This window comes from Medicago truncatula, chromosome 3, assembly GCF_003473485.1.
Source record: "Medicago truncatula cultivar Jemalong A17 chromosome 3, MtrunA17r5.0-ANR, whole genome shotgun sequence".
In the NCBI taxonomy this organism is placed as follows: domain Eukaryota; kingdom Viridiplantae; phylum Streptophyta; class Magnoliopsida; order Fabales; family Fabaceae; genus Medicago; species Medicago truncatula.
Genome location: NC_053044.1, coordinates 6,891,571 through 6,905,966, shown reverse-complemented (window position 1 = coordinate 6,905,966; position 14,396 = coordinate 6,891,571). Strand labels below are relative to the sequence as shown.

Below are 14,396 nucleotides of genomic sequence, written 5' to 3'. Positions count from 1 at the left end.
ATGCCATGAGATGGTATTAAAGAATTTTTGCTAATGAAGCAATGAAATTAGAAACTCTAGAATTTGTATGATATGGATAACTTATGATGATGATCTATTCGGGATATAACAATTAACAAGAATACAGCAGAGTGAAGAATATTATCTGCCACAAGGAATTTGATTAGAAATTACCAAATTTATCTTTGACAACAAAGTGGCACGACCTTCAATTTTTTTATTTCTATAATAATTTTCATCACTTTTTCTTTAAATAAAGATGTAAAATTGAAAATCACAGTTAAAGGTCATCCTCGCCTTATAATTGGTCGATGCATATTATTCAACTGCCTCTTTTTCTGGGCACTGGGCAGGCAGAACATTAAAAACATACAATTTAAAGAGACCCAAAAAAAGGGATACAAAGTCACAGGAATAACAAAGAGGTGAAGTAAATAAAAAAAGAATTACAAGCACAACAAACCACAGCGTGTACACATCCAAATGTGGGGCCTACGATTAGATCATACTTGAGCTCTGTGGCGGTGGAACAAACAAGCAACAGCGACATTCTTCTGGTTGTGCCATTCATCTGGTCATGAATGAGATTGAATGGCAAAAAAATCGCATGGTTTCAGGTCACATGTAAGTGGTCAGGAACACAATTGGAGCATATATCACAAACACCATGCACTGTTCAAGATAAAACATAGTATCTTGTGCATTATTGTATGATTTGACAGAAATTCACAAATCTTTGACAAGTATAAACAAATTGGTGAATGCGGTGCACCTGGCTACAATAACAGCTCATCCCAACCGCTAATCAGGAAATTGTTACATCAGGAATGTGACTAATTTTATGCCAATGCTCGCCTTCCTCCATTTGGTACAGCTGCTTAATTAATGGGCAGTCATGAATGGACAAAGTAGAAAGGGAGCTGGGTAGACCCTCCTCTGGCAAGCTGTCAAGACAAGGGCAGTCTTCAATACATAGAGATTCAAGTGAAGTGAGGTGGAGAAGACCCTTGTAGTTTATTTTTCTTAGGTTGGAACAATTTGTTAACTCAAAGGATTTAATAGTTGATGGAAGCAGACTCTCCTCCGGAAAGGACTCCAAGATTTGAAAATCATCACTAACACTGAATTGTTTCAGAGAATCGAGTTGGAACAAACCCCACTCCTCTCTCGAAGCCATTAATTTAGGACATCTTTCTATTCGGAGGCTGCATAGGTTGGAAGGCAACTGCCTGCCTGAAAACGACCCTAGCCATGGACAATCGTACAAAACGAGAGAATTAAGATTGGTGAGCAAGTGTAGAGCAAAAGGCAAGGAGGAAGAGTGCCAACCTGTTATAGTTAAAGTGCGAAGAGAATTACAGCTACACATGTCCAAAGAGGACCATTCTAGATTTGAATCAAAGAAGTCCTCAACTTCCAACTCTTCAAGAAAGACACTGTTAAATAGAATTTTCTCTAGGGAGGATTTAATGACCTGAGTTCCACAAAGGATGACCCTTTTCAAGCTGGATGGATATTCATTTATCAAAATGTCATCACATCTCTTCAGTTCTAGCTCAGTGATATTATCAGCCTTGGGAATTGAAGCCTCCAACTCTTGGCAATCAGTAATCTCCAATTTTTGCAAAGAAGGAAGGTGTTGAGGCAGGGCTCTTTTCAACTTGGGACAATGTTTTATACAAAGCTCTTGAAGCAAAGGGAAACCTTCAAGACATAACCATTCCTTCCATTCAGACATGTTCTCAAATCGCAATGTTTCAAGGAATCTAAATGGAACATTTGATGAATTATAGCCGTAAAATTCTGTACCAATGATCTCTATTCCATCACAGCCTGAAAAGGAAAGCTTCTTGAGAGAGGGGAACTGCCCAAGTGGTGGCAATTCGGAATGGAATTTACATCCCAACAATTCAAGGGATACTAACTTGGGTAAATAAAGATCGCCAAGCCAATTTGGAAAGCTTCTGCCTCTGTAGTCTTTGATGGTGAGCCTCATGAGGTTTCTATTTGGTTGAAGAATCTCCATGACAGAGGCATGTGCCTCAGTTATTGAGCCATCCATTTTTTGACAATAATCATATGACATACTTAATTCTTTTAAATGTTTCTTATCTTTCAAATTTGCTGCAATAGCATCTGCTAGATCAATGACATTTTCCATCCCTGAAATTCGAAGGCTTCCTTGAAGTTGGTTTAGTTTTCCCAACTGCTTAATATCAAACCCACGCTGCTCTCCCACAACAAAATCAGTCAGCATTTCAAGATTGTTTAACCCTTCGAGCTTTGTTGGCATCTTCTTAATATGAGTGCCTTTCAGATTAAGATGGCGCAAATTGATGAGTTTGTGAAAATCTGAAGGGAGTTCGGTCAATTTAAAACATTCTTCCAATAAGAATGTTTGCAAATTATACAGCGTACAAATGGAATTAGGTAAGCTTGCAATCTCAGTTTTAGAAAGGTCTAGATAGCGCAGAAGCTTTAAATTTCTTATCTCATCATCTAGCTTTACGAGATTGCAACCAGAAAGGGACAACATCCGCAAATATTTTATTCTTGAAAACAAATTATGCTGCACACTGGTGCTTATCTTAAAGCGTTTTTCACCATAGCCTTGTGCTTCTACCATCAGACTGTGTAGTCCTTTAATTTTATGAATCTGCTTCAGTTTTCTATCACCATCTTCCAAATCAAGGCAGCACCAAATATGACGTGTCCTATTAGGGATATCTTGCACGTTGCCACCCTCTATTTCTAAGCAGAATTCTCCTGACACTGATTTTGCTAAATCATTGACAAGATCATGCATGATGAAGTAGTGCTTGCCAGCCCATAATGGCATAGTTACTGATTGTTGGAAAAACGATATTGACACTAGATGATTGAAGAATTCATTGCCCAACTTTTCTTCACTTTTGTGTCTTTCCCAACACTTTAGCAAGCCTTCTGCCATCCAAAGCTTGATTAATTCACCCTTCTCAAACTCATAGCCCTTGGGAAATATAGAACAATAAGCAAAACAACGCTTCAGATTGGATGGGAGGTTAAGGTAACTCAATCTCAGTACGGGGTTAATGCTGTCACCATCTGATAAATGCCACATATCAGTCTCCAATATCTTCATCCATTCGGTTACAGAGAATTTTTTTTGCAAAAGTTGCCCCATTGTTTTTAGAGCTAAAGGAATCCCCCCACACTTTTCTACTATTTTCTTGCCTATCAATACAAGAGTTGGATATTCAAACACATCCCTACCTCGAAAAGCATATCTCACAAATAAACTCCAAGAGTCACTCTCCTCCAATTGATTTAAATCAACTAGCTGGGTGGATCCCATGATTGATGCTACTTCCTTGTCATGCGTTGTCACCATCATCTTACTTCCAGAAGATCCATGGCTAAACGGAAGTAGTAGCATCTCCCAACATTCCGCTTTTCCGCTACAGATATTGTCTAAAACAAGCAAGTATTTCTTGCCAGTTACTATCTGTTGTAATTGACGTTGGAGTATTTCTAAGTCTTCACTATAAGCTGCTGATAAATGAAATTGCCTGAGAATTGATCGGGTGAGATGAACAAGATCAAAAGATTTTGAAACATAGACCCAAGCTTTAAGTTCAAATTGCTCCAGTATCTTGTGGTCCTTGTAAACAAGCCGGGCAAGGGTTGTCTTACCCATCCCAATCATACCCACTATACAGATTATGGGTACATGGTTGTGACTGTGACTGTCTGAAAGTAAAAATTTAATTATTTCCTCTTTCTCATGCTCTCTACCATATATGACAGATACATGTGCCAAAGGTGCAGTTGGTAATATCTGGGGAGTCACTCTACCTTCATTAAGTCCCAATTTATCCTTTTGATCTGCAAGAAACTCTAGGTTCTGTATCAATGCTTTAATCCTAGCTTCAAATCCTCGATTAATAAAACGTGAAAGAAAGCGTCGTATCTTGCCCTTTGGTTGTGCGTCATCAGCAATCACATCCAATAGTTGCTCTAATTCAAATACCTCGTGTTTGATATCATCAAGCCATTTCCGCACGTTTCGGTGTTGGTATTCCTTTACATCTGCTTCATCCAGTACTTCATTGATAGAATCCAGTGTGATTTCAAGTTTTTTCCGCAGCATTTCATGGAAGTAGTTTCTGAAATCTCTAGAAGCCAACTTCTCACGAATCACTAAAAAGACAGACGAAAGAAATGCCCCATCAATAACCCCTGCCATGATCTTAAATCAGAGAGTGGATCACAACTCTGAGAGGCTATCTGCAAGAATAGATGGTTTACTGTTAGAGTCTTCTATTGTATAATCGTGGTTGAACTTTGGTGGTTGGTGAACTTTAAGGAGGGTGTATTGGATTAGGATTTTAAAGGACAATTTTTGTTTAAGAAAGTCTTGAGGATTTTAAAAGACTTTAGAGGATTTTGATGACTTTGATGGTTTTTAAAGACTATTAAGGATTTCAATCGATTTAATTCATAAGATTTTAAAGGATTTGAAATAATTTTATGGATTTCAAGAGATTTCAACAGATTTTATGAATTTTAAGAAATAATTGAAAAAAACATCATAACACATTCTCTTTCACAAAATCTCAATAAAGACTCTTATTTATTTTACTTTATTTTTTACGGGAGAGCTAGAGAGAGAGAGAGAGAGAGAGAGAGAGAGAGAGAGAGAGAGAGAGAGAGAGAGAGAGAGAGAGAGAGAGAGAGAAGGGAGGAGAGAGAGGGAGAGATAGTAAAATCTTAAAAAGAAAAAAACAATCCTAAGAAATCTCATGTTTTCATGAAAGACTTTTTCATGCTAAAATTTCACTAGAAAATCCCACAAAATCCATCAAAATCTGATTTATTAAATAATTCTTCGAAATTTGAATGATTTTGAATACCACTAGACTTTTTTTAAATGATTAAGAGTCTTGATTGAATACCACAAGACTTTTTTTAAATGACAAGGAATATTGATTGAATAACACAAGACTTTTTTTAAATTAGAAAGAGTCTTAATTGAATACCACAAGACTTTTTCATGATAAAAAAAGTCTTTTAAAGTCCCTTAGAATCATGATCCAATACATCCCCTTAGAAGTTGAATGGAAAGAAAAGAAAAAAAAAACTATTTTATTAAAAAACAGGATAGAATGGAATGAAATGGAGGATTGCCTTTTAGGCCCCCTCGATATCTCTTTAGGCCCCGTAAAATACGAAAATAACCTTTTTAAGAGGACTGGTAGTTAAATACCGGAGCCTCCAATGGATAAACACCTGTATTTGAATTTTTCGTATTTTGCACCTCCGATATGTACATACTGAAAGCACATTTTCAAATTTGCCTATTTAGCACATTTTCACATTAATATACATATGGTGTTAATGAAGAAGAAATAGATGGAGAATTTGTTGCTTCAAAGATCTTCTACCAGACACAGCCTAGACAACATCGTAATTCCATTAATAATGTAAGAGATTCATAAGAAAAAAATAATGAACAAAGGAAGTGGCCATGGTAATAACAGTTTGGCTCTTGCGGAATGCTACAATGCTCCTTATGCATGTTGGTCATAGTAGGGACACAAATAATTATTCCAAACATGGCTGTCCAAGGTGATGGAACTATTATTCGCTTATCAATGGATCATGCAAACAAAGTAAGAGTACCGGAGAGAAAGTAGCATTGAAAGAGTTTCTTGGTAGAACAACAGTGATTCTTTTACCAATTACAAATCAGATAACCATTTATATTTATGGGATTGGAATGAAAGAAGGAATAAGTTGCTTTTCAAACTACCGTATGTGCTAAATGTGCAAATTTGAAAATGTGTCTTCGGTATGTACATACTCGAGGTGCAAAATGTGAAAAATTAAAATGAACTACCGGTGTTTATCTACCAGAGGCTCCGGTATTTAACTACCAATCGTTTTATAAAGGTTATTTTTGTATTTTTAGGGGGCCTAAAGAGATATTGAGGGGGCTAAAAAGCAATCCTCAATAAAATGATACAAGCATGGGCCTTGTTAAGACAATTATCACCAAACCAGCCTGTTTCAAAGAGAAAATTACTTCTCCCTTTTAAAATTGATCATTCTCTTGATCCAGCGTGAGTTAACTCACGCTCGGCATTTTTCAGCAATACACACTAACACTTTTAAGATCGGTTGACCCGACTTAAAACATGTTTGAACCGATCAAAAAAGTGTCAGCGTGAGTTAACTACTGCTGAAAAATGCCAAGCGTGAGTTAACTACCGCTAGGTCAAGGGAATGAACAATTTTGAAAGGGAGAAGAGGAATTTTCTTTTAAAGAGTATGTCTTAAACTTGGAGGCCCATGAAACTTAGGTCAATGCATACATGGCACCCAAATCATTTTGTTTATAGACATAATTGTCGTTTTGGCCACTTAAGAATCACAATCTTACGATTTTTTCCCCCAAGTATCACACGTGGCACCTCACTTAAGTGATGTGGGTGCCATGTATGCATTAACTTGGTCAAAATTGGTCTTGGGCCAAAAGTGCAAAAGGGGGTAAACTTATGGGCTGATTTGTTATTGTTTTTATAGGGGGCGAAAATTGCAAGATTGTGATACTTAGAGGGCAAAAACTGCAATTAAGTATTTTTTTAATTTAGTCGAGAATGAGGAGGTCAAGGTCTCTGAGATGTGTGCGTCACATTAGAGGTTAGGGGAAGATGCTCGGAAATGATGGCGCCGATTATTTGCCTATGAATAGATGTTGGGGGAGTGTCACATCTTATTATCTAAATTTTCTTCAGGTTGGTGTTAATGATGTTGAGCAAGTGACCTCAAACATACAAAAAGGGGTGAATTGTTTTCTTTAATAACCAATTTAAATAAGCATTTAAAAAATATTTTAATCAAAAGAAATAAAATGCTTATAAAAAGGTTTTAATAAAGATGAAAACTATAGATGATTATGAGGTAAAATAAATAACAAATAAAGTAAAAGAGATAAAGCAATGAAAGAAAATACACAAGTAAGTTTATCCTAATTTATCCCAAAATAACAAGGCCGACGTCTAGCCCGCACAGAAAAGCTCCTTGATACTTTTCACTGACTAAGATTCTTGAGAGTTTGTAAATTGGGAAATGAAAAGTACTTTACACTCTGAAATTCTGAGACATCAGACCTATTGGAGTGGAAAAATATCATTTTCGTGTGAGTAGCGGGCAATAATATGACCCAAGGGTTGATTGGTGATGGAATATGAAGGAATGTTGGAATAAGTAATTTTCGTGTGAGTAGCGGACAATAGGCGATTGAATTTCATTTACATGCTCATTCGTGATGGAGTTGGGGGTTTTAGCTCTAGCTTGGTTTATGTTGGTGTGTGGGGGTTTAACTTTGTTATGGTGTTGAACTTGGTTTTGGAGGTTTGTTTCTATAGGTGGTGGTAGTAGACCTTGATTGGGTCGTGTCTTTATTGGTGATTATGTTAAATGAGGTGTATGAGTTTTTCTTTAGGTGTTCTGCCTCAATAGGACATCCTTTGCTTTTTTTGTTTCTATCTAGTTAGGGTGTGTTTGGTAAAAAAAAAGTTATAAGCTAGCTGGTAGCTGATAGCTGAAAAGCTAGCTTATAGCTGATGGCTGATAGCTGATAGCTGAAAAGTTAGCTGATTAAAATTAAAAGTGTTCGGTAAAATTAGCTGTTGAAGTGACTATAAATATAAAATGACATAAAAGGACATGCTTGTTTAATTTTTTTTTTTTTTAATATCATATATATAATTTTTATTACTTAACGCATTTATTTTTAAATATTTAAATATATTTCAAATTATTTTCATCTCCAAAATAATAAATGTATTTATGAATTCAATCGAATTTTTTTATTTAACAATTTTTATTTTATTTTTATGAATTTTATTTAACTAAACTTGCTTCACTATTTATTATAAATTTTATATAAAATTATATATTATATGAATTATGAGCAAAGTAAAAAAAACAAAAAAGTGGACAAGAAAATTTAAAAAGCCATACATGGTAAACATGGTTAGTTTAAGAAGATAGTGGGTAGTTTTTTTTATTATAATAAAATAAAATAAAATTAAGAAAATGTTAAAATGGGAAGAAAGTATAAAAAGCTACAAGCTATAAGCTAAAAAGCTACTTGGATTAGCTTCCTAAAAAACGCTATAAGCTAGTGAGAAAAGCTTTTTACCAAACACATATCATTTTATCAAAACAAGCTTATAAGCTAGTCCAACAAACTATAAACTAACTTTTTTATGTTACCAAACACAGCCTTAGTCTCTATTCGTCTTCTACATGTACTTCATAAATTATGCCGTTTAAAGAAACAACCGAAATTAATGAAGTTACGTGCCAAAAAAAAATTAAGTGGGACTAATGACAACTTATCACATTTTTTTTGTAAAAAAAAAAAAAACTTATCATTTTAAAATGCACTAGAATATTGCTAAAAAAAATGCATTAGACTATGTAAGAGTTGATTTTTTTTAACAAAAATTGTGTTTTTAGACACAAAAGGACATGGGCCAATAGTTTAGTTTTATAATTTTTTTTAGGGGAGTTTAGTTTTATAATTTTGTTGGTGATTCGTTTTCTAAAGTTTAATTATTAATTTCCCTTCAAAAAAAAAAGTTTAATTATTAATTTGTTTTCTAATTTTTAATTAAAAGTAGATGCGATTTGCCTAAGAAAAAAGAAAGTAGAAGTAGAAGTAGATTTGCAGGTTGTGTTGGACTCTCCTCTGCCAGAACTCCCACAACAATGAAAACGGGAAAATTTTACGGCAAATTATAACATTTTAGGTTTAGTCTCAGCAAATAAATTCTTCGATTTTGCCTGAACTTTTAAATTAAAACAAAAAAAAGGCTTTTTAGTCTTGCATTTAAACTGCAAATTAAGGACTAAAATTAAACGAAATTGTAGGAGCTTAAATTTAAAATTGTAAATGTTGTAGAGACTAAAAACAAATATAATCTTAAACTTAATCAATATGTAAACAAAAAATCTCTATATTGTTATTTTATAGGCAGTTATTATAGTGTCATTGGAGATGATATATATTGGTTCAAAACAAATGTTTAACAATGATAAAAATATTGCATAATATATATAGAGGTTGGAGTTTGAACTATTGAATCTTATTTTATTTATTTTAAAAGTTGAATTTTTAGTCATTTCTTGAAAAAAAGATTTAGCACTAATTTAACAAAAAAATCGAATGAGTCCTCATAACATAACTTAGTTGATAAGGACAATGTATGATTATATGCAGGAGCTGAGTTCGAACTTTGAGCACCTCATTATTCATCTTAAAAGCTAAATTCTAATAATTAAACTACTTGATAAAAAAATAAGAACAAATTTTAATTTTGACAATTAATTTTAATTTTTAATAACAGTTATCAGTCACCATTTTAGCAAGACCCAATAAAAATTTTACCAGTCACCATTTTAATTATAATAAATGGAATAAAGAAAATAATAATTTTACCTATCATGAACTTTATCAAATTATTATGTATTCATCATTTTCATAATTAACTTAAATATAAATATAAGTATACACTGGGACGGATCACGTAACATAATTTGAAAGATAACTATTGTTAATAAATGAAGAGATTACCTAAAACTGCGAGAACAGGCTGATATCTTTGTCGGTAAAAATACAAACTTAGATCTGCCAAGGAAATAGAGCATAAAAACGTAGAGAGATTTAGAGGAAATATAAAATATGCCAAATACGAAATTTGAGTACCAAAGTAAATTAAGAGGAAGCAGTGAGTAAAAAACGTGTTTAGTATTTAGAGAGAGAAATTACTTGAAAGTGTGTGGAACAAACAAACCGAAGAACTCGAAAAATCTCCCAAAAAAGAAAGACAACAAAATATCAATAATGAAGTTTATTAATATGAAGAAAATGAATGAGATAATGTACCTTTTTGTATCAACTGATTTTGACCATATAGAATACGCGTCTTTCCCGAACGCTACACAATGATGAGTCGATGACACCTTCCCACCACTTGCAAGGAAACACCAAGGTAAGCACTAAGCACTATGTTTTTTTGTCACGGTTGTTTAAGTTCGATATATATAATAGGATACAATTCTTTACATGTTTTTTCATCAAAATACACCTTTTTGAATATAACAAATTTTGAAAAAAATTATGAATTGCGGAAATCATAGTAAATTTAATCTGGGCCGTTCTTAGCATTTTAGAGGCCTTAGAAATGGTTTGAGAAAATGACCCCTTACATAATACATCATAAATTTCTTTTAGTTTCTTGTTATGATTTTATTAGTGCTTCATTTCGTTTTTTTCTTCGCTTTTCACTACAAGATAAATGTTTTTTTAAGCAACATCTTCAAATAAATCAAATATTCTATAGAAACCAAAACTAAACAAAATACCATAGAATTAGAGAGCAATTGCTCATGCGAAGTAGACTGAAATTACTCTACTATGCTCATTTTCAACTAAAATATAATTTATTTTGTGGTGAAGATTCTCCAAATTTTATGGATATTAAATATCACAAATATTTTTAATATTAGTAAGACACATTATTAGGAATAAAGGACCCCAAAAAATATCAAAAATTTCTTGGCACAATATTAGGAATAAAGGTCCAATTTTTTTTGGGAGGGTGTAAATAGAAAGGTTTGTTTTATATGGGGTATATATAACGAATTGCATCGAAAGGACCAAAACAATAACAGGCTTTAGCCCAGTCTTTAATGTCACTATTTTGGGCCTGTTGAATTTTTTACTGTATAAACCCCCCAAAATCCAGTTGTTATATACACCCCCTCATATAAATAAAAAATTGGGCTCCCTACAGGCAAGGGCCCTAGGCGGTCGTACTCCCAGCCTATGCCTAGGGCCGGCCCTGAATTTAATTAAAAACCATGCAAAAGACACGTAAAGATATATTTTTGAAACCGGTTGTCTAAAATTAAAGTGAATCATGCAATAATATGTTGTAAAAATAATATATCATGAAAAAGGGTTCAGAAATTCCTATGTGGTATTTTTGTATCCTCAAAAAAGAAGTTACATAGTCAGTTTTGATTCGAACATGTTTTCTTTTTAATAAAAGATTTAAACATGTTAGATGCTCCAACTCATGCATCACATTGCACGTTAGAAAAGTCAAAATAGCATCCAGAAGTCCTAGCTCAACTGGCAAAATGCCGAAATTGTTAGGCCGGATGCCATGATCGGGGTTCGAACCCCGGTGCCTCCACTTGTGTGTGTGAGTTTTATTATGGCTTTGCCATTTCGTCTATCTACCAAAAAAAAAAAAGTCAAAATAGCCAGAAATTGAAAATTAGTACCATATGAAATGAAGTAAAGGAAACAAAAATGAAAAATACCAAAGTCCTTGAGCTATTAAGAGATAAAAACAGTGTATTATTAAGAGATAATAATTCAAAAGAGAGAAAGATAGAGGGAATTACCTGTTGAATAATATGTTATTGTAACACAAGCTTGTATCATTGGCTATAAATCTGTCAAACACTTAGTGAAATAATAATGAGAGTTTTCCCATTTTCTACAAGTGGTATCAGGAGCCTAAGGGCGTCCTGATTTTTAGAGAAACACAATTTCATTTGGGGGGGGGGGGGAACAATTTGTTATGATGGAGAAAGTTAGTTATGGCGGCGATACTTGTCTGTTACTGTGACAACAATGATCTTCATCCTTAGTTTTTCAAGCATTTCTTCCCTACGGTTTCAACAATGACTAAATCATCCTCGTTTCTTCAACCTGCAATTCCTAAGTTCGATGGTTTCTACAATCATTGGTCTATGTTAATGGAGAATCTTCTTCGCTCCAAAGAATATTGGAATCTTATTGAATATGGCGTCATCATTGCTCCACCAAACGCAACACTAGAACAACATAAACTTGTAAATGAAAGCAAGCTTCGTGATTTGAAAGTGAAGAATTATCTCTTTCAATCCATAGATCGCTCAATCATGGAGAAAATTATTGTTTGTGATACATCAAAGGATATATGGGATTCCATGCGTAGAAAATATCAAGGCTCAACAAAGGTTAAACGAGCTCAATTGCAAATTCTTCGTCGTGAATTAGAAGTTCTTGCCATGAAAGATAGTGAATCTGTGAATGATTACATAGGAAAAACTCTTGCAATTACAAATTGCATGACATCTCATGGTGAAAGATTGGAGCAAACTATTATTGTGGAAAAAGTTATGTGTTCAATGACTCCCAAATTCAACTATGTAGTTTGTTCAATTGAAGAATCCAATGATGTTACTATGCTCAGTGTTGATGAGTTACAAAGCAGTCTTCTTGTTCATGAACAAAGAATGCATGCTCAACATTCAAAAGAAGAAGAACAAGCATTGAAAGTCTCTCAATCTGGAAGAGGATATGGAAGAAGTAGAGGGGTAAGAAATGGGTGCAGAGGTCCTGGAGGACGTGGAAGAGGAAGACAAAGTAAAAAATTCATTGAATGCTTCAAGTGTCGTAAGATTGGTTATTATCAGAGTGAATGCCTTACCTGGGAAGAGAATGATGCCAATTACACTGAATTTGATGATAGTGAAAAAATGCTTCTGATGGCAAAACAAGAAATCACAAATCAAGCTAAAGATGAGGTATGGTTCCTTGATTTTGTCTGTAGCAATCATATGGTATGAACAACAGATTGGATGTTTGAATTTGATGATAGCTTTAGGGCATATGTGAAATTGGGAAATGACTCAAAGATGCAGGTTATGGAAAAAGGGAATCTAAAATTGTTCATTAGAGGAATAGTTTAGGTTATCATTGATGTTCATTATTTACTTGGACTTGGTAACAATCTATTGAGTATAGGGCAACTTCAGCAGAAGAATCTCACAATAATGTTTCAAAAAAATATGTGCAAAATGTTTCAGGAAGAAAAGGGGTTAATCATGTAAACACAAACGTCATCTAATAGAATGTACATCATATGTGCACATGTAATCATTCCTATGTGTTTGAAAGTTTCAAGTGAAAGTGAAACTAAATTATGGCATAATAGATATGGACATTTGAGTTACAAAGGTTTAAATAGTTTGGTGAAGAAAAAGATATGGTTAAGGATCTACCTGATCTAAAGAAGGTATCTGACATATGCTCAAACTGTGTGTTGGGAAAACAATATAGGGAACCTATTTCAAAAGTTTCAAAATGGAGGGCCATTGTGAAGCTTGAACTAGAGATGTGTGTGGACCTATCAATCCACAATCTAATAGTGGAAATATGAAATTCTGGAAGGCTAGCTTTCATATGTTTTATACGATGTTTCAACATCAGATACGAACATAATGTTGAGTAAGATGTTTTAACATCGAGCTAGCAGAAATCAGACAGTATGTGATGTTTCAATTTCAGATGCACAGACAGCAGATGTTCCGTTTAATATTCCAACATCGCGCTAGCAGTAAACATAAATGAAACAAAATAAAAGACAAGTAAAAGGCACAACAAGTTTGTTAACCCAGTTCGGTGACAAACACACCTACTCTGAAGGCTACCAAGCCAGCAAGGAAATCCACTAGTGTAGTCCTTATTCTATAGCTCTCAGCAAACTCCTCGTTTACACTAAAGACCTAGGACCTACCCGTATTGATTTCAACCTAGGAACTCCTAGATCTGAGATCCCATCTCACTATCCTATCACTACAAGAAACATTGCCTTTTGCCAGCGGCAAAATCCCTGGGAAAAGGACAGAATCCCTGAGAAAAGGGACGTTTGTGAGGGAATTTGTCAGGGGCAGAAGTATTGGCAAAAGCGCTCGTCGCAAACATTTTACCAGGGGTTACACCCCTGAGAAAAAAACGAGGGGCTCAACCCCTGGTATATGGCCTGGCTTTGTCCCTGTCATAACCCTGGTATATTCCCTCACTTTTTTCTGTTGTGCAGTCTGCTCTGACTGACGTGTTGACTGACTGATGGAAGGTCAAATCAGATCAGTATATACCAGGGACTTGCGAGGGGTTTAACCCCTGGCAAATGGTATATTATTTTTAAAAAAAAATGTTTTATTTATAAAACCGAATTTTCTTTAATATATTATTTTCTTTAATAGTTTTATTTTAAAAAAATTCGAACTTTTTTGCACAAAAACAAAACAGATCTTGAAAAATTAAAACATCATACATATAAAAAAAAAAAAAAAAAAACATCATGTATTTCAAGCTAGTTATAAATTCGAAAATATCATATATATCAATAGTATTTAGAAGTAAAAAAATAACTAACTTGTTGAAGTTTGATGAGAAGAACAAGTTAAATACAAAATGAATATGTTAATAGTAGTAAAGAATAAACCCACAAAAATATAAGAAGTGATGAAAGATTTACCAAATTAAAGAAGTTTGTTAATGT

The 14,396-nt window shown here is 34.0% G+C and overlaps 2 protein-coding genes across 4 annotated transcripts; one reads left to right on the top strand and one right to left on the bottom strand.

The window, feature by feature from the left end:
* Positions 1-285: 285 nt before the first annotated feature.
* Positions 286-14,032, bottom strand: LOC11419371 (putative disease resistance protein At3g14460). 3 transcript variants are annotated; one of them, XM_039832483.1, is made up of 5 exons: positions 11,467-14,032; positions 9,938-10,024; positions 9,626-9,679; positions 1,330-4,266; positions 286-1,245 (listed from the first exon to the last, which is right to left on the bottom strand). In XM_039832483.1, exons 4-5 carry the CDS (start codon positions 4,223-4,225, stop codon positions 806-808), a joined length of 3,336 nt encoding a protein of 1,111 aa, XP_039688417.1. In that variant the 5' UTR covers positions 4,226-4,266; positions 9,626-9,679; positions 9,938-10,024; positions 11,467-14,032; the 3' UTR covers positions 286-805. The 3 variants fall into 3 exon arrangements, with proteins under 3 accessions (XP_039688417.1, XP_024633726.1, XP_024633725.1); XM_024777958.2 differs by having other exon boundaries at positions 286-4,266; positions 11,467-14,031; XM_024777957.2 differs by lacking the exon at positions 11,467-14,032 and having other exon boundaries at positions 286-4,266; positions 9,821-9,941.
* LOC112420041 (uncharacterized) lies at positions 11,749-12,678 on the top strand. The gene has a single exon (XM_024778642.1). The coding sequence runs from the start codon at positions 11,749-11,751 to the stop codon at positions 12,676-12,678; it is 930 nt and encodes a 309-aa protein (XP_024634410.1).
* Positions 14,033-14,396: the final 364 nt, after the last annotated feature.